The 24,770-nt window shown below is 39.2% G+C and overlaps 1 protein-coding gene across 1 annotated transcript in view; it reads left to right on the plus strand.

Moving 5' to 3' along the window:
- Positions 1-15,974, plus strand: part of adam19a (ADAM metallopeptidase domain 19a) — a 178,130-nt gene extending 162,156 nt beyond the window's left edge. The window contains exons 22-23 of the mRNA XM_026333492.1: positions 4,075-4,283; positions 15,173-15,974. Coding sequence (XP_026189277.1) covers positions 4,075-4,283; positions 15,173-15,224 — 261 coding nt within the window. The 3' untranslated portion in view covers positions 15,225-15,974. The remainder of the gene's footprint in view (positions 1-4,074; positions 4,284-15,172) is intronic.
- Positions 15,975-24,770: the final 8,796 nt, after the last annotated feature.

Consider the following 24,770-nt stretch of genomic DNA (forward strand, 5'->3'; position numbering starts at 1 on the left):
TCATCTTTCCTTCAATTGCAACCAGTTGTCATGTCCCTGCAGCTGAAGAACACCCCCACAACATGATGCTCCCACCACCATGTTTCACTGTAGGGATTGTATTGGGCAGGTGATGAGCCGTGCCTGCTTTTCTCCACACATACCCCTTAGAATTAACACCAAAAAGTTCAATCTTGGTCTCATCAGACCAGAGAATCTTATTTCCCATAGTCTGGGAGTCCTTCATGTGTTTTTTGGCAAACTCTATGCGGGCTTTCATGCGTCTTGCACTGAGGAGAGGCTTCCGTCGGACAAGTCTGCCATAAAGCCCCGACTGGTGGAGGGCTGCAGTGATAGTTGACTTTGTGGAACTTTCTCCCATGTCCCTACTGCATCTCTGGAGCACAGCCACAGTGATCTTTGGGTTCTTCTTTACCTCTCTCACCAAGGCTCTTCTCCCACGATTGCTCAGTTTGGCTGGACGGCCAGGTCTAGGAAGAGACTTTTTCCATTTGAGGATTATGGAGGCCACTGTGCTCTTAGGAACCTTGAGTGCTGCAGAAATTCTTTTGTAACCTTGGCCAGATCTGTGCCTTGCCACAATTCTGTCTCTGAGCTCCTTGGGCAGTTCCTTCGACCTCATGATTCTCATTTGCTCTGACATCCACTGTGAGCTGTAAGGTCTTATATAGACAGGTGTGTGCCTTTCCTAATCAAGTCCAATCAGTTTAATTAAACACAGCTGGACTCCAATGAAGGAGCAGAACCATCTCAAGGAGGATCAGAAGAAATGGACAGCATGTGAGTTAAATATGAGTGTCACTGCAAAGGGTCTGAATACTTATGACCATGTGTTATTTCAGTTTTTCTTTTTTTAATAAATTTGCAAAAATTTCTACATTTCTGTTTTTTTCTGTCAAGATGGGGTGCTGAGTGTACATTAATGAGAAATAAAATGAGCTTTTTTGATTTTGGCAAATGGCTGCAATGACACAAAGAGTGAAAAATTTAAAGGGGTCTGAATACTTTCCGTACCCACTGTATTTATTAAGTATAATCAACAATACAATAATCAATCATTTCTATTCTTTCATTATCTTAGCTATCACAACCTCCTTGGTCTTTGAAGAACAGGACTGGTTGAATATAAAAGTATAAAAATCAAAAATGTAAAAAATTGGTTGTTGAAAGTATCTGGTTGAAGCTTGATTCCATCATCAACTTCTCTCCTTCCCAATGTTGGAGTCCCAACATCAGACCCAGTGGCCTAGCTGCCTTATGGCAGTGTAGCCTGGTTAGGCGGATCCTGGATGTCATCTAAAACAAATCTCTAGAACTGCATTCTTTGACTTGCGAATATTGCCAAAATTAGGAATATCCTAGTCGAAAAAATTGTTTATGCATTTGTTACTTCAAGGCTAGACTACTGTAACTGATTACTATCAGGATGTCCCAGTATCTCCATAAAAAGCCTCCAGTTAATCCATCCCATCCTAATGCTGTAGCCAGAGTCCTGACAGGAACTAGCCAGAGAGATCAGGTTTCTCCTATATTAGCTTCTCTTCATTGGCTCCCTGTAAAATCCAGAATAGAATTTAAAATCCTTCTTCTCACATACAAATCCCTTCATGATCAAACTCCTTCATACCTTAAAGACCTCATAGAGACCCAGTAGAGCACTTCGCTCTCAGAGTGCAGGTCTACTTGTGGTCCCCAGAGTTTCCAAAAGTTTAATGGGAGGCAGAGCCTTTACTATCAAGCTCCTCTTCTGTGGAACCAGCTCCCAGTCTGGGTTCAGGAGGCAGACACCCTGTATACCTTTAAGGCTAGACTTAAAACCTTCCTTTTTGACAAAGTAGGTTAGTATGTTAGTTAGGGCTGGCTCAGGTGACCCTGAACCATCCCTTAGTTATGCTGTTATAGGCCTAGACTGCCTGAGGACTCCCCATCACTGCACTGACTTACTCTCACCCTGTTGCTGTTCTTTTCTCTCCTCTATCCACTCACTCATGGTTGAGGCAGATGGCCGCCCAAACTGAGCCAGGTTCTACTGTCGCCAAGTGCTTGCTCATAAGGGATTTGTTGGATTTTGTTTTTTTGTTTTGTTAAGTGCCTTGAGATGACTGTATTGTGATTTGGCGCTATACAAATAAAATTTAATTTAATTTAATTGAATCACTGTTGCTGAAGTCAATGAGGCAGTCAAACAACTGCACACTGGCAGGGCGGCAGAGGTGGATGATGTCCCCCTGAGTTCCTCAAGGCTCTGGATGCTGTCCTGCAGTGTCCACCAGGGCTGCCCTTTGTCAGCGATTCTGTTCATTATCTTTATGGACAGAATTTTTAGGTGCAGTCAAGGGTTGAACAGGGTCTGGTTTGGTGGCTACAAGGTCTCATCTCTGCTATTTGCTGGATGGATTGGAACAGACTTAGACATTCAGGAAGTCTTTAGTGTACTGTTTGCATGGCATTTAACCCTGATGTACTGTTTTCATCCTGAACATAACGAAATGGTAGTGTTTTCGAACAGTGCACAAGGGTTAAGGACCTTTTAAACCTGAAGCACCTGTTTGCAAATGGAACCAATTTCTCAATCTTTTTCTGTGTCATACCTCAGTCAAAGGGGAACACATAGTATACATATAAATAGATAGAGTGCAATCAGTGTTACATACCTGTTGCCACTTTACACATTGAATTGCCAATTGCAAATTGAACAAAGAGGCAAAATGAATATAGACTAAAATACCACAACAATATGACATTGTAACCAAAATATTTTCAAAGTGAATTGAGTATTGAATTACCACTTTGCCTATTGTATATTGCAAAATGCATGTTAAAAGTTCATATTGAATTGCCAATTTTAAGGGAACTAAGAACTTCACATTGCTCATAACTGAAGCTAAATGTATCATTTGTAGATTTAAGCCTGAGAGCTAATGAGAAAACCCTTGGTCTTTGTATCAGAGTAGTTCATAGGGATTTCTTCTTAACACTGAAGAAACAATAAATACAAGAGCAGTGAGGTTTTCTTTATCTGATTGCTGTCTTGTCATGAAACTGATGGTATGATAATGAAGAAGGAGAGGTAGGACCCAAGTGCAGGAACAGCAGGTTTATTTTCCCTGGATCGTCCAGGGCTCAGGCACAAAAAAATACACGGAAATCTCCGCCACTCCGCGAACAGGCAGGCAGGCAGAACTTTAACACCACTCGGTGTTTCAGACACAAAAAACAAACAGAAACAAGCACAGACGGAAAATTCTCCAACATAGGACTTGATACATTTAACGCACACAACGCTAATGCTTCCACAAGGAACAAAGAAACACACGGGGTATAAATAGATTCAGGACAGAACTAATTACAAACAGGTGAATCTAATCTTACTGATGAACAAACGAGACACAAAGCTACCTATGATCAACATAGGTGAAAAAACAGGAAACTAACCAAAATAAGAGTCCAAAACCAGAACTAAGAAATCCACCTCATGACAGTTCTTGATTTATCCTCCAAAACTTATCAGTACTCAGTACTGTGAAGTGTAAAATGCCTTTAAATTAGATCAGGGTTTGAATGTCATATTCCTTTTTCTTTTTGTGTCAAATATTGAACATTTCATTATAGTTAACTTTATGGTCTGATCTCAGCTGTAGTGGTAATTTTTAATCTACTACTTGTGTGTAATAGGGCAGTAGTTCCTCTTATCACACATTCAGGAGACAACGTGGATCCATTCCAGACTGGCAGTACAGAAACTGGAATGGTGTTTTTCTGCCTGCTCTGGTTCATGTGCCAGGGATTTTGAGCTGTGTTCCACACTGGCAGGGAGCCCATTGGGCCCTTTCTTCTTTTATGATAACTTTTCTTTAATTGTTTGCCTTTTAAACTCTTAAAAGCTTTTTCTTTGGTTCCTGTCCTTACTCTATTTTGTCAGACCCTGTGTTGAGCTTCTTAAGTGCTATTTGCAAAATCAGTGTCATTATAGTGTAGTAATTCTCTGTTTCTAAGCCTATTCTGACACCTAACCTGGTTGGTGTGTTTTAGTGTAATAATATATATGAATATTTTCCTTTCTTCTTTTCCTAGGTGGTGTCTGAGCTGCAGCCCAGAAAATCCCTCTTCCCTCCTCAGAGGCCTCTCCCTCTCAGCCCAACCAGAGGAGCCTCCCAAACAGCGAGCCCAGCCCGCACTACAGGCTCTAAACCCTCTTCGGGACTACTGGTCATGATGTCCCCAACAGTGGGCCCCAAACCTGTGGGTAAAATTTCAGCCATCCCCCCTCTCAGAGTTCTCAGGTGGGCAAACACACAACACTGACACACACAGCCATATGGCAGTTAGATGAGGAACTTTTGTTCTCTTTCATGTCTGCAATAAGATCAGACTTTTATGACTCTTTATCAATTCAAGAGCAGGAGTTCAAACTATGAAATCATCATACATGTTCACTGCTTTTTAATAATTTAATAATTTTAGCAACAACTCCAGAAGTTCTATAAGTTCTGTTCTCTACAGCATTTAGCATTATCAGGCTAGCAGGTGCACTAACAGAAGTTCATGTTATCAAGCAGACAAGAGTTCTCTAGTATTTGTGTCATGAGTCCCCGTTTGGGACTTCCTGCCGGGGACCTTTATTGTTTAGAGACTTCCTTTTCCCTGTGAACTAGTCCCCGGCAGCTTCACGTTTACTATTTGTGTTCATTAGTTTCACTGGTGGTTTGTTTATTAGTTTCACCTGTGTTTGATTACCTGTTGTGTTTTCCCCTATTTATACCTCCCTCTTTCCTTTGTTCCCCGGCGAAGCATTGTTATAGTTGTGTTTAGTTGGAGTTGATGTTAAGTGAGTTTTTTATGACGACTGTTCTACCCGGTCCTTGCCTAGATACCGTCTCGTCCGGTTCCCGAGGTTTATGTATTGCTGCCGCTGGAAATCCCAGAAGGAATTAAAAACCTTTGTTGTCTGCACTTGGGTCCTACTGCCTCTCCTTCTCTCCACACCTCCACTCCGACACCGCCGCAGTTCATGACAATTTGCTCTGTTTTTTGTTAAAGATGTGGACCTCAACAGGCCTCAGAAACACATTCAGCAATGAAGGCTGTTAGTTAAAAGATATAACCATTTTAAGAATATGAAAGTTTAAGCTGAGAGGAAATTCACTATTGTGCTGATCATGGTAATGTAAATGTAGCAGCCCATCAGGAACTATAACTTGCTGGCACCCTTGTTACATGTTTGCATTGATTTTTGTCATTATCTGCTGTCAGCTATTTAATGCAGTGACCAAAAATTCACCTTAATAGCTAGATTGCTGCTCCAATTAGTGACTAATATGAAATTGATGTAAATCGAAACTTTAAAGTGATTTATTCTAAAAGTTACAAATGGATGTAATTAATTGTACATGGCTATTACCCTAGGCTAATTGGATTTAGCTCAAATGGCCTTAAACTGTGTAGACGCAGAGTATTGAGTATTGCGACTAGGTCACTCACCTTTTCATAGTTACTTGGATTATGAGTGTAAAGATAAAACAAGCTTTTGTGACACAATCTGTGAAGACAGCTAGAGAGACTAAAATAGGAATATCTGTTTTGAGAGAAGTGTGAGATGTTTGAAAAACCCAGCTGAAATGGTTTCTGCATAGACACAGTGTAAAGCTGAGGTGGCAACCATCAACTGCAGCATCCCCAGTTCACGTCTGCCCAGGGACTTCTGTCACATGTCATTCCCCAGCTTTCTTTCTCTCCTCATTTCTACTGTTAGCTATCAAACAATGCCCAAAAATAATAAAACATGTTATTTTGTCCTAAGCTTTAAAAGATCATTAATTTTATTCAGAGTCTAGAATCACTTATTTACCTTTCATTTGGTAGTTTGCTAAAGCAAATGCAGTCTAATACAACTGTTATTGTATCCACACCATTTATGTTAGTGTTGTTGGCAAAATAACAGAAACAGCTCTTTGTATAATGCAGTACAGTGGAACAGCGGCACATACTGCAGCTTCCACAATGATTATGACTTCTCTGAAACAGTTTCAAAATTAGGCACTTTCAGAGCAAACAGTTTTAAGGAATCAGTTCTAGGAACTAGCACACTTATGGGTCTTTTCCACTAACACTACTTGGCTCTACTCGACTTGACTTGACTCAGTTTTTGGGTGTTCCATTAGGGGATAGTACCTGGAGGTAGGTATTTTTTTAATACCTCCTCGGCTGAGGTTCCATGCAAGCTGACCTGATACTAAAATGTGACGTCAACAGATGACCCACCGACATTGTCCGACTGCGTCCAACACAAAGATCAAACCTACCATTGTTAAAAACCGGCAACAGCAACCGTTTATTTTTCCACTTTATAGTCATTAGCGAGGGAAATGGCTAATGCTACTCACAAAACAACACTATAGTCCTTCAAGTGTTGGAGCGTGTGTTTGTGTTGCATATAAAGGATGTCACGGCAGTTTCGTGCCACCATGCTATGACAATCCCACCCACACTGAGGTGGTACTCATTTGTAATGGAAGAACTGTACTCAAGACAAGTGAAGTAGAGCCGAGAAGTACTAAAACTATATAATGGAAAAGTGGCATTAGGAGTGGACCTGAGAACTACTGACCCTAAAGGGCCCTTCTCTGTTTGCATTCACAACCAGAGGGACCTTGAAGTATCATAGCCGTCTAATGCTTGCTTTATTGACATCACTTTTGCATGACATTTAACAACGTTAGCAAAAATTTTCATATTTCACTTTGATGTATTAAGATCTCTAAAATTTCTTTGTCACATAGGCAGCCCATACTTTAGTGTCTGTCCATTTGAGTTTTTTCCATGTTAAAAGCTGCTGTTTACTAAAATTTACTTTTACAAATGCTGATCACTGGTGCAGCACTGACTTAAGTTAATCTGATAAATCATCATAAACAGTCTTCATTTGTGGTTCTATTAGGTGCTTTCAGACCGGAGGAACCTTTTCGTAGTTCTTAGAACCTTTATGAACTATAGATATATAAATGTAGTTCTAAGAACTAGTATAGTCTAAGAATGCTGTTTTTAGTCACTTTTTAGAATAGAGTCCAGTTTAGATACTTTTCCAGTGCAACTGGAACCATGAGTGACATATGTTTAAATTGATTTGTCAAACACAGCACAGGTAACCGGTATTTTGACAAGTAACTTTTAGCGCAAACAACAGCTTTATGTAAAGAAAAAAAAACCAAAACTCTTTTTTGAAACATTTATAGACACTGAAGTCTAAGCTGCCTACCAAGGCTCTCTTGAGGCATCAAAGCAAGACATGAAGATTTAGCATTGTTGTTAAATGTTAAGCAAAAGTGACTAGCAACCATCACCCAGCTTACATTACTTCAACATTCCTACTGGTGATGTAAATGCAAACAGAAGAAAGGCCCTTACAGTCTGTAGTTCTTAGAACTGAGTCCCTAGAACTGTTTTGTTTAATGTTTTATAAACATGAGCACTAAAAGAGCTGGGGTTTACTGGATTCATATATCAAGAGATTACAGAACATAATGTAGAGATTCAAAATGTTTGAATATTCAATGCAATTCAATTAAATTTTATTTGTATAGCACCAAATCACAATACAAATCATCTCTAGGCACTTTACAAAAACAAAAAACCCAACAATTCCCTTATGAGCAGCACTTGGCGACAGTGGAGAGCAAAAACTTCCTTTAACGGAAGAAAAACCTCCAGCAGAACCAGGCTCAGTTTGGGCAGCCATCTGCCTCGACCGGTTGGGGTGAGTGGATAGAGCAGAGAGAAAAGAACAGCAACAATAAACAACAAATAGACACTGCAGGTTGGTGGGACCAGTAACTGCACATCAGCAATATACAGCTCCAGGACCAGGGACACCTGCAGAAGGTACAGAGAGAGAGAGAGAGAGAGCACAAACTAGGGGAGAGAGAGAGCACAAGGTTAGTGACATTCAATGGTGGAATATACATGAGGTGGGAGGAGAGAAGAGAGGGGAGGGGAAGGGAAGGGAGGGTCAGGGTAGGGGAGCTCAGTGCACCGATGGTCCTCGGACAGTCTAGGCCTATAGCAGCATAACTAAGGGATGGTTCAGGTAACCCTGAACCAGCCCTAACTATACGCTTTGTTAAAGAGGAAGGTTTTAAGTCTAGCCTTAAAAGTATAGAGAGTGTCTGCCTCCTGAACCCAGGCTGGGAGCTGGTTCCACAGGAGAGGAGGAATAAAGGGCAGCATTTTGTTTGTGGGTGATACCCTTTTCATTTGAATTAGTCAACCACAGCCATACTTTATGATAAATGTCTTTTACTGTAGTAGGATCTTAACAAAACATGTTACACAATCTTTTTCAGTTTTATTTCTTCCACTAGTGAGTTCCAATAAAACTGACTTACTTCTTTGGTTAATTTTGTTTTTAGTTTGAGTCCGTAGAACCATTTGTTCCAAAAGCGACTGCTGTAAGAGTACCTACATTAAAGTAGGAGCTAAAAAAGTCCCCCAAAACAGAGTTAGAATAGAATTATTATTATTATTATTATTATTAACCACCAAAGTGGAAATTCTCCTTTGGTTCACCAATACATATATGAATAAGAGACAAACATACAACATAGAACATAAAATCTGATCAGTATACTGTAAATATACTGAAAAAAAGCACACTGTAAAACATTAAATCTGTATCTGGCAGGCAAGTCAAATTCCAGTTGAAGAACATGTGCATGGAACAGAAGACTTTTTAAAAACCACCTTAGTTGCCAGTGGGACCCTGTAGTGCTTCCCAAAGTACAAGAGCTCAAACTGACTGTGGAAAGGATGAGAACTGTCTGCAACAATACTTTTGGTTAATGGTCCTCTCTCTGTACAACTTGCTCAGTTGTTTTTGGGGCTTCCCAACAATCGTGGAGACCATTGAAACTATTCTGTTCAGTTTGTTTTTGGACTTGCAGGTCAGGTGGTTGTACCACACAGGAAAATGAAATGTTAGAACACTCTCAACAATTGATTTATAGACAACTTCCAAAATCTGTCGACAGACACTGAGGCTGCCAAGCTTTCTCAGAAGGTATGATCGCGGAGAGCATTTTTTGAATATATACTCAGTGTTGCTCTGAAAGTTGAGTTGAGTGTCTAATATTGTGCCAAGATACTTAAAGCTACTAACACTCTCCACACTCAGACCATTGAGTGTGACAGGCCATAAATTCGTATTGTTGGAGCAAATAACTCCTTTGTTTTAACTTTGTTTATTTATTTGCAGCTGACTGGTGTTACACCAGTTTTGGAGAGCCTTGGTGTGGTCTAAATATACCCCCTCAGATGAGGAATTTTTTGGTGCAGGAGGCCAAGCAGAGCCATATCATTAGCGTATTTAAATAATTTTAAACATGTATCATTTAACTTATGTTCATTAATGAAGAGACTAAACAGAATAGGTGATAGAACACATCCCTGTGGGCACCCGGTGCTCACAGAGATTTCCTCTGAAGTGTTCTCTGGCATAAACCCTCTGTGGACGGCAGAAGAGATACTGTCTGATGCAGAGAATTAATGTTGAGTACAGTTAATGTTGAAGTCAACAAGTCTCTTCAAGAGGATGTATGTTTTCATGGAATTAAAAAAAAAAAACCCTTGCATATACTTTTGAGTGTGTAAGGTGTTTAGTGCCTGTGTTAAGCAGAGTCAGTAGTGCGTCATCTGTGCCTCATTTGCTTTTATAGGCAAACTGTAGCGGGTCTTGCATAGTGCCTACTGTGGAGGTCAGGCGGTTGGTTAAAACCTGCTCCGTAGTGTTACACAATACAGAGGACCAGGTCGAGCACCAGGTCGTTTTGGCAATGGCCTGATTTTTGTGAACTTCCAAGACACAGTGTGTGTGTCTAGGAGGAGCTGAAACAGCCTTGTGAGGACTTCTTTTAGTTGGTAAGCACAGTCCTTCATAAGTCGGGTGTCCATGAGTCGTTCTTTACAGTTGTCAGACCAGACCTGTATCTGCTTGATGACTGGTTTCACCATCTTGACCATAGGTCTATATTTAGCTAAAAGATAGATAACATTATGGTCTAAGGGTGGTCTGCATAATGCTTTATAAACATCATTTATGTTTCCATAGCAGCGGTCGAGTGTCCTATTCAGGTGGGTGGGACAGTCTACGTACTGCTGGAGTGTAGGTAGATATTGAATTAGAAAGTTCACGAGTTAAAATCTCCAAGGATGAAGACTGGCTGGTCCGCAGAACGGGTGAGCGCGTCGTAACTCTGTGCTATATTATCCATCGCTGTGTCATCATTTGGGCCCTACACATACACAAGGATAATAGTAATCTGTCCAAACTCCCAGGTGAGATAAAAGGGTCTGAAGGAAACGGTTAAGATCTCATAGTCAGGTGTGCACACTTGCTCCCGTGTGGCCCAGCTATTATTGATAAACATACACAGCCCCCCACCAACAGATTTATGAGAGCTTGGCTCGCATCTGTCCGCTCTGACCTGGTGTATCCAGGTAGGCTAGGCGTAGAGTGATGATCTTTGAGCCACATTTCGGTTAGGCACACAATATTGCTCTGTCTGTTCTATGAACTATTATACAGTGGTGTGAAAAAGTGTTGGCCCCCTTCCTGATTTCTTATTTTTTTGCATGTTTGTCACACTTTGTTTCAGATCATCAAACTAATTTAAATATTAGTCAAAGATAACACAAGTAAACACATCATGCAGTTTTTAAATGAAGGTTTTTACCTAAAAAAAAACAGAAATCAGGAAGGGGGCCAACACTTTTTCACACCACTGTAGTTCTTGGTTCCTGTAGACCCATAAATAAAGGGGAACTTCCTCCAACAATTCTAAAAACTATGAGCATGTTCCTCCATCCTATTCTTTCCTTATTGTATTTTTATCTTATATGTAACATTTGGACAGACACATTCTTTGTATGCTTGAATACTTGATTAGACCAGTCTCAGTCATAGATTGTGGTCTGTAACTAAAATCAGTGTGAAGGTCTGGTTCAAGGGTTGCAGTCTTCTTATTTTAAAAAGACAGTCTCCATACAGTTTCTATAGGACCATGGTGAGGATATTGGTTCTTTCTCTTAAGGCATTATGAACTATATCCTTCTTCAAGACAACGCTGTGCCATCAAATGTGACATACTTTCCTATCATTAAGCCCTAGATTATGAAGGACATCAAAAGCCTCCTCACAGGTAAAAGTGGGCTTTTTTGGCAAGGAATAGGGACAGTTTAATCTGTTTTTATATAGAGCCAACACCTCCTTCCCTACCATGGGTCATACCAGCAACTCAGGATGTACATTCTCCACTACTACTTTCCCCAACACCTGAGCTGCAATCGCCCCTGCCTGCCCTATGTCTAATCAAGCTGTTCATGCAGAAGAAGCTTGACTCCCAACTGCATTATCTGAATGTTTTAGCCCAACTTGGAGAAGTCTGATTTAGAATAATTTTAGTCAGACTAACGTGTTTACAAGACTAACATGTTTATGATCTTTATGACCCACCACTGAATAAGTCTGCCATTTTTACATACTGTGATGACATGTATGGAACGGAGGAAATGAAGTAGCTGGCTGATAACATCTATTGCAAAGCTGCAGTCTTTATTATAGTGGTTTTGCTGTGTTTGCATTTTTACAAAATTTGTGCAAACTCTGGATTTATACTATTACCTAGGGGTGTACATTGATAATAAACTACACTACCAACTCAGATTTATTCTGTAAAAAATGATATAGTGGGTTTTACATCCTCAGGAAGTTTCACTCCTTTAATGTGAGCAGTTCAGCACTCAGGATGTTCTCTCAGACTGTTGGTGAATACTCTTTTCTTTGCTGTTGTGTGCTGGAGTGGCAGCACCATGTCTTCTGAGGAAGGGCATTGTGTTGTGGGGCTTTAACTGGACAATCCAAAGGTTGTGTTAGAGAGGAGGATGCTGGCCAATACCAGTGCCATCCCCTGTAACCTCTCCCACCTGCTCAGTGATGAGCTCCGTCAGATAGGACACTCATCATAGCCACCAGTGAGGGAGTCACCAGTGAGCAAGACTGAACTCTTCAGATGCTCTTTTGTCCCCATAGCCATAATACTATACAACAAGGGCAGCACACATGCCACCCCCTCAATAACAGGACTTAAATTATGAACAGTAATGTCAATATTGCACATGCAATATGCCCTTTAACTCCTTTGAAATGTTATAACTTACAGATACTGGATGGCTTATGTTTGCTCATTTACATTTTTATTTATATTTATATTTTTTCTTGATTTTTTTTTTCTAGTGCTTTGCTTCTGCTGTTGCCTGAGTTTTCCCTTCTGGAATTAATAATCTTCGTATTATTTTATGAATGAAAATTTATTGCAGGACTGTTGGATTGGAGTGACTTAGTTCTATCCAGGTATACATAATAAGCAGCTGCATGAGTGAATATTATACACAGAGGTAAAATTTGGTGTCCAACTCCTGCCAGCAAACAGCCAGCTCAGCACAACAGAGAATGGGAGTGATGGTAACTTTTACCCTGTGGGAGCTGAGATTCACAGCTTTGAGACTTATGAAATGTTAATGAACAGAAGCAGACCAGAAACTTGAGTGCATCCAGCATCCCAGCAGAATGTGGTCAGGTGCCGTTTGTTAAACAAGTGACCATGACCAGTTACTCTGTGCGCTGTACTGTATTGAACATGCTTTACAGGTCTGCACACAGTATGTGTAAACCACACTAGTGCATTTTCTACTTTTTCTACAGCTTCCTCTGGTTTATACTACTCTGACTTTAAACTGACCTCAGAGGGAATGTTACTTTCTTGATACAATCTAAAATACATGTAATGAGAAAAGCCACGTTCATAAACAAGCCATTGTTTGTAATTCTCTTTCATATCCTGAGATTGCAACCCAGTTTTTATGATCCACCTATAAAGTAGCAGTATCTGTGAAAAATACTGCCTCACAATAATCCTAGTTTTCTGTTCAGAGCTGGTGTGAGCCCATAAACGCCCCAAGTACAAACCATGCAATGCACTGGAGTCAATTCTTCATCAGCAAGTAGTGTTCAATTTTATAAGTGACAAGGTCCCTGCCCATGTCACATTTTACAAATCCCCAGCTGTGTTTGTATTCCAGGAAGGGTTCGAGTGTGCATGGAAAACAATAGGACAGAATCAATATCATTGGAGCGCTCTTACACAAAGTTGGTTTTTACTGACAGTGCCTGTTCTTATGATAATGACTTGTTTTATTCTAAGAAATTTCTGCACAATTTTATTCGCAGCAGGGTGTAAAGTCTGAAGCAGCACTCAAACCATATCTCCATTCTTTGGATAAAAACATTCATAAATGTATTTGTACTTGTAGCTATATTTTCTTATTTTCAAAATGCCAACAAGGCCCATAAAAAGACATGTAGAAGAAAAGACAAGCAGCACAGACCCAGTTAGTGTATATACATAAATATAAAAAATTCCCAACTCGCCCTTACAGGCAGTCTTTTTCTTTTTCAAGCTGGGGTCCTCTACCAGAGTCCTGGGAACTTGAGGGTATCTTAGCTGTTTCTAGCACTGTGCTCTTCTGAACTGACAGCTCTGATGTTGTTCCTGGAATCTCATGGAGCCACATTTTGGGGGTCACAGCCCAGAGGGTGCCGATTACCACGGGGACCACTGTTGCCTTCACCCTCCACATCTTTTCTAGCTCTTCTTTAAGCCCTTGGTATTTCTCCAGCTTCTCATCTTCCTTCTTTCTGATGTTGCTGTCACTTGGGATCGCTACATCTACCACTATGGTTTTCTTCTGCTGTTTGTCCACCACTACTATGTCCGGTTGGTTAGCCATCACCTGTTTGTCAGTCTGTATCTGGAAGTCCCACAGGATCTTAGCTCGGTCATTCTCCCTCACCTTTGGAGGCGTGTCCCATTTTGACCTTGGGACCTCCAGCCCATACTCGGCACAGATGTTCCTGTACACTATGCCGGCCTCTTGGTTATGGCGTTCCATGTACGCTCTGCCTGCTAGTATCTTACAACCTGCTGTTATGTGCTGGATTGTCTCAGGGGCATCTCTGCACAGCCTGCACCTGGGGTCCTGCCTGGTGTGGTAGACCCTGGCCTCTATCGATCTTCTGCTCAGGGCCTGTTCTTGTGCTGCTATGATTAGTGCCTCTGTGCTGTCTTTCAGTCCAGCTTTGTTCAGCCACTGGTAGGACTTTTTGATATCAGCCACTTCTTTTATCTGCCAGTGGTACATACCGTGCAGAGGTTTGTCCTGCCATGATGGTTCTTGCTCTTCTTTTTCCATCTCCTGAGGTTTCTGCTGCCTGAGGTATTCAGTACGTACATCATCACTTGGGGCCATCTTCCTGATGTACTTGTGGATCTTAGCCTCTACCTCCTCATTTGGCCATGTTATTATAACAGTGGGGTATCTGATGGCCGGCAGTGATGTATATCCTTTTAAAGAAAAGTTTTCTGCATGATCATTTATAACATGAAAAAATGGCCAGTATTTCTCAAATTATGGCAGACAGGGGTATTTACATTTGTGACATACTCATACTAACAGCCAAACATACTCGTGGCATTCTTTCTACAACAAATATAAAATATTGTTGTTCTTCACAACACTGTGCATTGCCACTAATGTGCTGTGCTTGTAGGTTGCTTTACATTCACCTTTATGTCCAGTTCATCCCAAACCAGCTGGATGCAATTTCTCTAAAGGAATATGAAACACCTACACTTTTAAGGAATATTGCTTAGAAGGATATAGTAACAGAGTCTGTTACAGCACTGCTTTTATACAGGCAAAACATCAACTTTCAAGTCTTAATTTACATTAAGTTCTATTACTTCAGAACAGCTCTAAGTTGTTAATCCTTTACTTCTTACCTGAAAAAAACCTTTTTGTATAACACTGAAAAGTACATAATTAATTTTTCAGTTTTTGGTTTTTAAACCTTCTTTTTTCCACCTCAGGCAGTTTACCGCTTACCTTTATACTGTTACTCATGTTATTCACTGAACTTGATCTGCTTATTTGTGTGTGTGTGTGTGTGTGTGTGTGTGTGTGTGTGTGTGTGTATGTATAAATGTGCATGTGTGTGTGTGTATGAGCAAGTCTGCTGTATCAGTTTAACTTTAAGCTTGACTCTTTTTTTCCTTTCTCCTTCCAGACCAGTCCCAGGTGTCAAACTGAACACAGCCTCGCCTCCACCACGAAAATGACCTTCCTCTGCTTCCTTCACCTTCTGAGGAGGCAGCAGCTGACAGCCTATTTGCACTAAAGAGACTTTAGCTGGGAAACCACGGAGCTGTCACATGTACCAGAGGAGGACAAACACAAACTTAAAACCAGTGACACAAAAGGACCTTTCAGTTTTGACCCACCCCCTCCCCCCTCCTCCTCCCCCCAGCGTGCTAACATTAACCACGACGACGCAGTTTGCACGGTGGCCTTGCAGACTGAGACAAGTGTTATCGCTGAGGGACAGTCACATTTGCCAAATCAGTTTTTTCAGGATTATTGTGTTTTTTTTATCTGTCAATGTTGTCTGTGTATAAAAATGCAATTTGTAATGGGTTTTTTTTGTTGTTTACAGTTTGTTGTATGTCAGGTTTTATGGTTTATGTTATGTGCCAAAGAGGTCTCATCATATCTGGGGTGTGTCACAAATGCTTGAAAATCTCCTTGACTCAAGTTTACCACAAGTCAACACCTCCATATTTTTAGGTTTTATAATTTATTGTTATTGAATGAAGAATGTCTTAAAGTGCAAATTTCAAGAGGAGAGACCTATCAGGAGGAAGGAGAGCCAATCACACAGCAGCTTCTTTTCAACACTGTTTACATGGTGGTGGACCTGATTGATGCTTGGGGCTTGTAAGACACACTCCAGTCACTCATGTTAATTTGAATGTCTTTTGCTGTGGGTTATGATTTTTGAATTGTTGCATAAAATTTTTTTACAAAATTAAGTTTCTTTCATATTTTTTATTCCAACTTGAACAACATTTAATGTAAATTTACGTGACACAGTGCTGACAGTCAGTGCGTGTGTTTGCAAGGGAAGACCTGGATGCATGTAAATGATCTTATACTTGTATAGCACTTTTCTACACTCAAGTGTACTCAAAGCCCTTTTGTCCGTTCACCCACTCGCTCACACAAACATTCACACATTCATACACCGATGGAACAGCCACCGGGGGCAACTTGGATGCCTTGTCTTCAGTGTCTTGCCCAAGGACACTTCGGCCTGTGGACCAGAGAAGCCAAGGATCTGGTTCATGGTCGACTTGCGCTACCTCCTGAGCCACAGACACCCACATGTGAGTTGTGCCTCCACTGGGAGCTGTGTGCAGTCTGAGCGTCAGTTCTGTATGGAGTTAAAAGTGTCTCTGTATTCCAGCCTACTGCCCCAATAGATACATAACCACTGAATGTTGATTAAAATTAATTAAGAAGTGGGGTAGTTAAGAACTCAGTGGGATAAAAGATGCTTCCTTTGAAGTCTGTTCTTACTCATGTCTTAGGATTAGCATTCCTTTGTGATTCAAATAATAAGAATAATTTAGTCTGGCAATGGTGTCATGCTGATCATATACTTCCTACCTGATGTATGAACACTTTACCTCATGGTTAATCCACTCTCACCTGCTCTTAATGGATTCCACTCTGCTGGAAATGAGATATCTACGAGAGGCAGCTCCTCTCTCCCGGGAGACTAATGCATTTAGAGAGTCCACGGTTCGAGTGGAATGGCCTCGGGGGGAGATATATCGATGTAGACGTTTTCCAAGCCCATTACCAAGACGCCGGCACCCAAACAAACCTGTGCAGTGGATGCTGTGCCAGACAGCAGACGTGATCTAAATTAAAAGTGCTGAGTTTTTCCAGGACCACTGTCTATCAATCAAGCTCTGTGCAGCCACAGGCCAGAGGGACGTGAATAAGTACGCCAATGAGTTTCCTTGGGCTAGCCTTCAGTTGTTGAGCCACATAAATGAAGTCAAAAGTTTATAAAATAGCAGTCACTAAGATTTTGTTGCCTCCTGATCATTATCACACACTACTACTCTGTTAGAGATGGGACCAATAACTCCAGGTTCATGTGTCTTTATCATGGCTTTGTTCAGAATCAGAATTGGATTTAATGCCATGTATGTTAAACACACAAGGAAACTGACTCTGGTGCAGTGGCTCCCTGTGCTTGTCACACAATATGTACATAACTGGAAAAATAGTAAATAAATGCAGTTAGGAGAAACTGATATAGGTCAAGGAGAGAGTGAAGAAGAGCTTCCAGGTGATTGTTGAATATTTACAAGATTTACAGTTGGGATTTCACAGTTATTGCACTAATTCACAGTTATTGCACTGGGGACTGACACTGCTGGGCAAAGTCAGTGAGTAACTTGATGACTTGTATTTGATGGCACAGGGAAAGTCACCGTCCTTGTGTCTGGTGGTTTTGGCATACATTGTTCTATAGCACTGTCCAGAGGGGAGGAGTTTAAACAGTCTGCCCTCCTCTTGACCCTCCTTGATGGAGAGCAGGTTGGCACCAGTGATTATTTCTGTAGCCTGAACTGTCTGTTAGAGTCTGTTCCTGTCGTGTTTGGATGCTGAACCAAACCACACAGTGATAGACAAGCAGAGAACAGACTCGATGATTCCCTTGACGACCTGTATCAGCAGCTCCTGGGGCAGGTTAAACCTGAGCTGATGCAGAAAGAGCATCCAGGTTTGAGAGCCAGTGTTCCTCATTAATGTCCTGCTGTTACACACTCTGGTACAATCATAGCCCAATGGATCGAGAGTCAGACTTGTTACCCAAAGGTTGCGGGTTCCAATGCAATAATAAAAATATACCAACTGACTAAGGTGAGACCCTTAAGCAAGGCACCGAACCCTCAACTGCTCCCTGGGCGCCACAGCATTGGCTGCCCACTCCTCCAGGTGTGTTTGTTCACTGCTGTGTGTGTGCACTTTTGACAGGTTAAATGCAGAGCACAAATTCCGGGTATGGGTCACCAAACTTGGCCACCAGTCACTTCACATTCACAGGTGGCAGCAGCAAATTGGTCAGAAGAAGTAGGTAACTGAACTTCATGGTGCAGTGAAATCCACAGATAAATTGAAACATTGACAAATAAAATAACTAGGCAGATATAGTGACAGATAAATTGGTTGTTATCTCTGTGATTCAAGTGTCTGGTTATATTTTCTAAGTAGCTGGTTTATTGGCTAATGTTAACTTTTTGAGCTAGCTTAGTCTGCATTGCCAGGTAATGTTGACAGATTCAATTCAATTTAATTCAATTCATTTTATTTGTATAGCGCCAAATCACAATACAAATCATCGCAAGGCACTTTACAAAAACTAAAACTAAAAACCCAACAAATCCCTTATGAGCAAGCACTTGGCGACAGTGGAGAGGAAAAAACTCCCTTTAACGGAAGAAAAAAACCTCCAGTAGAACCGGGCTCAGTTTGGGCGGCCATCTGCCTCGACCGGTTGGGGTGAGTGGATAGAGCAGAGAGAAAAGAACAGCAACAATAAACAACAAATAGACACTGCAGGTTGGTGGGACCAGTAACTGCACATCAGCGATATACAGCTCCAGGACCAGGGACACCTGCAGAAGGTACAGAGAGAACAGAGAGAGAGGGAGAGAGCACAAACTAGGGGAGAGAGAGAGCACAAGGTTAGTGACATTCAATGGTGGAATATACATGTGTGGGTAAGGGGGGGTTAGGGTAGGGGAGCTCAGTGCAATGGTCCTCGGGCAGTCTAGGCCTATAGCAGCATAACTAAGGGATGGTTCAGGGTTACCTGAACCAGCCCTAACTATACGCTTTGTTAAAGAGGAAGGTTTTAAGTCTAGCCTTAAAAGTACAGAGAGTGTCTGCCTCCTGAACTCAGACCGTCAGCTGGTTCCACAGGAGAGGAGCTTGATAGCTAAAGGCTCTGCCTCCCATTCTGCTTTTGGAAACTCTGGGAACCACAAGTAGACCTGCACTCTGAGAGCGAAGTATGATATAGTATGAAGTATGTATGAAGTCACTAAGTATGAAGTATGAAATATGATCTCTCTTGCTAGTTCCTGTCAGGACTCTGGCTGCGGCATTCTGGATTAACTGGAGGCTTTTTATGGAGATATTGGGACATCCAGATAGTAATGAGTTACAGTAATCTAGCCTTGAGGTAACAAATGCATGGACTAGTTTTTCTGCATCATTTTGAGACAGGATGTTCCTAATTTTGGCAATGTTGCGCAGGTGAAAGAATGCAGTTCTAGAGATTTGTTTTATGTGTTAGTTAAAGGACATGTCCTGGTCAAAAATAACTCCAAGGTTTTTCACTGTAGTGCTGGATGCCAGAGCTATGCCATCTAGAGTAGCTATAATTTTAGAAAAGCTATTTCTGTTTTCTCTGAATTTAAAAGTAGAAAGTTACTGGTCATCCAGGTCTTTATGTCAGTTAGACACACTCAAAGTCTGGTTAACTGGTTTGTGTTAACAGATGACTGATGCACTACTTTAGATCGAACAGTAAGTGTTTTAACGCACTGCAGTCACACACATTCTTCTCTTTTAACAAATGAAAGAAAATTAAATTCTGTGTTCACAAAATGAGAAACCTACTTCCTGAGTTTAGAGTCATCAACAGTTTAAAGGAATTTAAAGGGTTTCTTATTCTGATAGAACTGGGCTTTGTGGTATATTTACAGTGCAACAGCCAGTTTCAGGTGATAGAGTAAGGTCCACCTATTATTGAATTATAGTAAAGTCAAAATAATGTTACCTGACTGCATTGGTCCCAATAATGAAAATATAATATGGATTCATTTCCACCTATTATTGGATTATAGTAAAGTCAAAATAATGTTACCTGACTGCATTGGTCCCAATAATGAAAATATAATATGGATTCATTTCCACCTATTATTGGATTATAGTAAAGTCAAAATAATGTTACCTGACTGCATTGGTCCCAATAATGAAAATATAATATGGATTCATTTCCACCTATTATTGGATTATAGTAAAGTCAAAATAATGTTACCTGACTGCATTGGTCCCAATAATGAAAATATAATATGGATTCATTTCCACCTATTATTGGATTATAGTAAAGTCAAAATAATGTTACCTGACTGCATTGGTCCCAATAATGAAAATATAATATGGATTCATTTCCACCTATTATTGGATTATAGTAAAGTCAAAATAATGTTACCTGACTGCATTGGTCCCAATAATGAAAATATAATATGGATTCATTTCCACCTATTATTGGATTATAGTAAAGTCAAAATAATGTTACCTGACTGCATTGGTCCCAATAATGAAAATATAATATGGATTCATTTCCACCTATTATTGGATTATAGTAAAGTCAAAATAATGTTACCTGACTGCATTGGTCCCAATAATGAAAATATAATATGGATTCATTTCCACCTATTATTGGATTATAGTAAAGTCAAAATAATGTTACCTGACTGCATTGGTCCCAATAATGAAAATATAATATGGATTCATTTCCACCTATTATTGGATTATAGTAAAGTCAAAATAATGTTACCTGACTGCATTGGTCCCAATAATGAAAATATAATATGGATTCATTTCCACCTATTATTGGATTATAGTAAAGTCAAAATAATGTTACCTGACTGCATTGGTCCCAATAATGAAAATATAATATGGATTCATTTCCACCTATTATTGGATTATAGTAAAGTCAAAATAATGTTACCTGACTGCATTGGTCCCAATAATGAAAATATAATATGGATTCATTTCCACCTATTATTGGATTATAGTAAAGTCAAAATAATGTTACCTGACTGCATTGGTCCCAATAATGAAAATATAATATGGATTCATTTCCACCTATTATTGGATTATAGTAAAGTCAAAATAATGTTACCTGACTGCATTGGTCCCAATAATGAAAATATAATATGGATTCATTTCCACCTATTATTGGATTATAGTAAAGTCAAAATAATGTTACCTGACTGCATTGGTCCCAATAATGAAAATATAATATGGATTCATTTCCACCTATTATTGGATTATAGTAAAGTCAAAATAATGTTACCTGATTGCATTGGTCCCAATAATAAAAATATAATATGGATTCATTTCCACCTATTATTGGATTATAGTAAAGTCAAAATAATGTTACCTGACTGCATTGGTCCCAATAATGAAAATATAATATGGATTCATTTCCACCTATTACTGGATTATAGTAAAGTCAAAATAATGTTACCTGACTGCATTGGTCCCAATAATGAAAATATAATATGGATTCATTTCCACCTATTACTGGATTATAGTAAAGTCAAAATAATGTTACCTGACTGCATTGGTCCCAATAATGAAAATATAATATGGATTCATTTCCACCTATTACTGGATTATAGTAAAGTCAAAATAATGTTACCTGACTGCATTGGTCCCAATAATGAAAATATAATATGGATTCATTTCCACATATTATTGGATTATAGTAAAGTCAAAATAATGTTACCTGACTGCATTGGTCCCAATAATGAAAATATAATATGGATTCATTTCCACCTATTATTGGATTATAGTAAAGTCAAAATAATGTTACCTGACTGCATTGGTCCCAATAATAAAAATATAATATGGATTCATTTCCACCTATTACTGGATTATAGTAAAGTCAAAATAATGTTACCTGACTGCATTGGTCCCAATAATAAAAATATAATATGGATTCATTTCCACCTATTATTGGATTATAGTAAAGTCAAAATAATGTTACCTGACTGCATTGGTCCCAATAATGAAAATATAATATGGATTCATTTCCACCTATTATTGGATTATAGTAAAGTCAAAATAATGTTACCTGACTGCATTGGTCCCAATAATGAAAATATAATATGGATTCATTTCCACCTATTACTGGATTATAGTAAAGTCAAAATAATGTTACCTGACTGCATTGGTCCCAATAATGAAAATATAATATGGATTCATTTCCACCTATTATTGGATTATAGTAAAGTCAAAATAATGTTACCTGACTGCATTGGTCCCAATAATAAAAATATAATATGGATTCATTTCCACCTATTATTGGATTATAGTAAAGTCAAAATAATGTTACCTGACTGCATTGGTCCCAATAATGAAAATATAATATGGATTCATTTCCACCTATTACTGGATTATAGTAAAGTCAAAATAATGTTACCTGACTGCATTGGTCCCAATAATGAAAATATAATATGGATTCATTTCCACCTATTATTGGATTATAGTAAAGTCAAAATAATGTTACCTGACTGCATTGGTCCCAATAATGAAAATATAATATGGATTCATTTCCACATATTATTGGATTATAGTAAAGTCAAAATAATGTTACCTGACTGCATTGGTCCCAATAATAAAAATATAATATGGATTCATTTCCACCTATTACTGGATTATAGTAAAGTCAAAATAATGTTACCTGACTGCATTGGTCCCAATAATGAAAATATAATATGGATTCATTTCCACCTATTATTGGATTATAGTAAAGTCAAAATAATGTTACCTGACTGCATTGGTCCCAATAATGAAAATATAATATGGATTCATTTCCACCTATTATTGGATTATAGTAAAGTCAAAATAATGTTACCTGACTGCATTGGTCCCAATAATGAAAATATAATATGGATTCATTTCCACCTATTATTGGATTATAGTAAAGTCAAAATAATGTTACCTGACTGCATTGGTCCCAATAATGAAAATATAATATGGATTCATTTCCACCTATTATTGGATTATAGTAAAGTCAAAATAATGTTACCTGACTGCATTGGTCCCAATAATGAAAATATAATATGGATTCATTTCCACCTATTATTGGATTATAGTAAAGTCAAAATAATGTTACCTGACTGCATTGGTCCCAATAATGAAAATATAATATGGATTCATTTCCACATATTATTGGATTATAGTAAAGTCAAAATAATGTTACCTGACTGCATTGGTCCCAATAATGAAAATATAATATGGATTCATTTCATTTTCGCCTAGTATTAGATTAGAAATTCAGTTTGGTTGTTTTATTTTCCTTTTGGTTGACAGCACAGAGACAGAGAGAAGGAGAGAGGGCAAAAACAGGTGAGACAGTGAGCAGGTAGTCAAGACCACATAGTGATAAGGCCAAGGCAGCTTCTGTTCTGCACATATTCACTGCAGTGGAATCCACAGTGATTTCTAAATAGTTTAATAATAAACTATTATCAGTAGATTCTCCCTAACCTCCTTTCAAGTTTATTTACATCACAAATAATTTTTGCTGTATTTATTATTTTTAGATTCATATATGCCATTTTCTAGTTGAATAGAGTATGTGTTGAAATACGTGGTTTTCAGTGCAAACACTGGACATGCATTGTAAATACCATATAAATATGTCCTATGCAGAGATGGATATTTCAGTCAGATAAAGCCACCAGATGAAAGATCCAACCAAAAAAACATAACCAAGCTCAACCAAAATCTTAATCTGTACATCATCAATATACACAGCAAATTTCGAAGTAACTCTTCCATGTAAAAGTCAAAAATAAGCAGTGGAACCTTATCCAGTCAAACATTTTCTCTAGGAGACCAGCCTTGTGCAACTTAGTTGCACCAACATTATTTAGTCTCTGCTCAATTACATTTGAACTAGTTCAACATAAACAGTCCCTCACCGACTTAGCTGATTATTGGCTCTTAAATAAGTCTGATATGTAATCAGTTTCATTGACAAAGTTACCCATCATGCAGGAAGCTTTGTGTGCTAAGAATGTTGACCAGTCCAAACAGAAAGTCCTTTGAAAAACATCAGAATCTTCTTCCATGTGACAGAGCAAACTAAAAACAAAACAGACTGCTACAGACATTTCCATCTTCTTTGCTACAAGGCTGTAGCCTGTAGTAACACCACCAAATGAGACCCCTCTGAGCAGTCTACCCACGGCTGAGCTGGGTGACACATCAGAGCGCCGTTGCCTTAGATGCTTCTCACTGCCCTTTAGCTAATGTGTTAAACTCACATAAGACGCACACACATCTGCTGCATGTATTCAGAGAAGTTACAGCAAGTTAAACTGGTCAGACTGTTCTCTGAAAGCAGAAACCAGCAAGAATTCATCCCTGCAGTAACAAAAAAATTCAAAAGCCAGAGAGATCTCAGAGTATCAGTCCTAAGTGAATAAATCAGTTGAAAATAATGGCTGCTGACTGGATTCATATACCAAAGCCAGCTCAATTTATTTGAAAGGAATAGCTTGACATATTGACAAATAAACATGTCCACTTATATAGATAAAAATACAGTCAACACTCTCATGTGTGTACTGCCTGCAGCAGGTCAGCTTGGATTCACATAAAGGAGGGAAATGGTACATACAAAACTGAACTGTAAAAGCATCAATTTGGCATTTAATGTAAGGGGTTACACACCACACTGTTAGTTTCTTTGGACCAGTAATTTCCTGTTGTTGCCTGGCAACTGGTCCTATTTTTTGTATGTTTTAGGCAATAAGATCCATGTCAATTAGTGAACTAAGCAATCTTTGCAGATGTTTCTGCCTGTTTCCAGTCTTCATGTGCTCTAAAAATGGTTCTTTAATTGTAAAATTGGGACAGTAAATTCCTCAGCATTTTATTAAGGAATTTCTGGGTTTTAGTGCAGCAAAGGCAGTTTACATTCTACAATACGTTGTATT

Source organism: Mastacembelus armatus, chromosome 18 (assembly GCF_900324485.2).
Source record: "Mastacembelus armatus chromosome 18, fMasArm1.2, whole genome shotgun sequence".
Taxonomy (NCBI): Eukaryota; Metazoa; Chordata; class Actinopteri; order Synbranchiformes; family Mastacembelidae; genus Mastacembelus; species Mastacembelus armatus.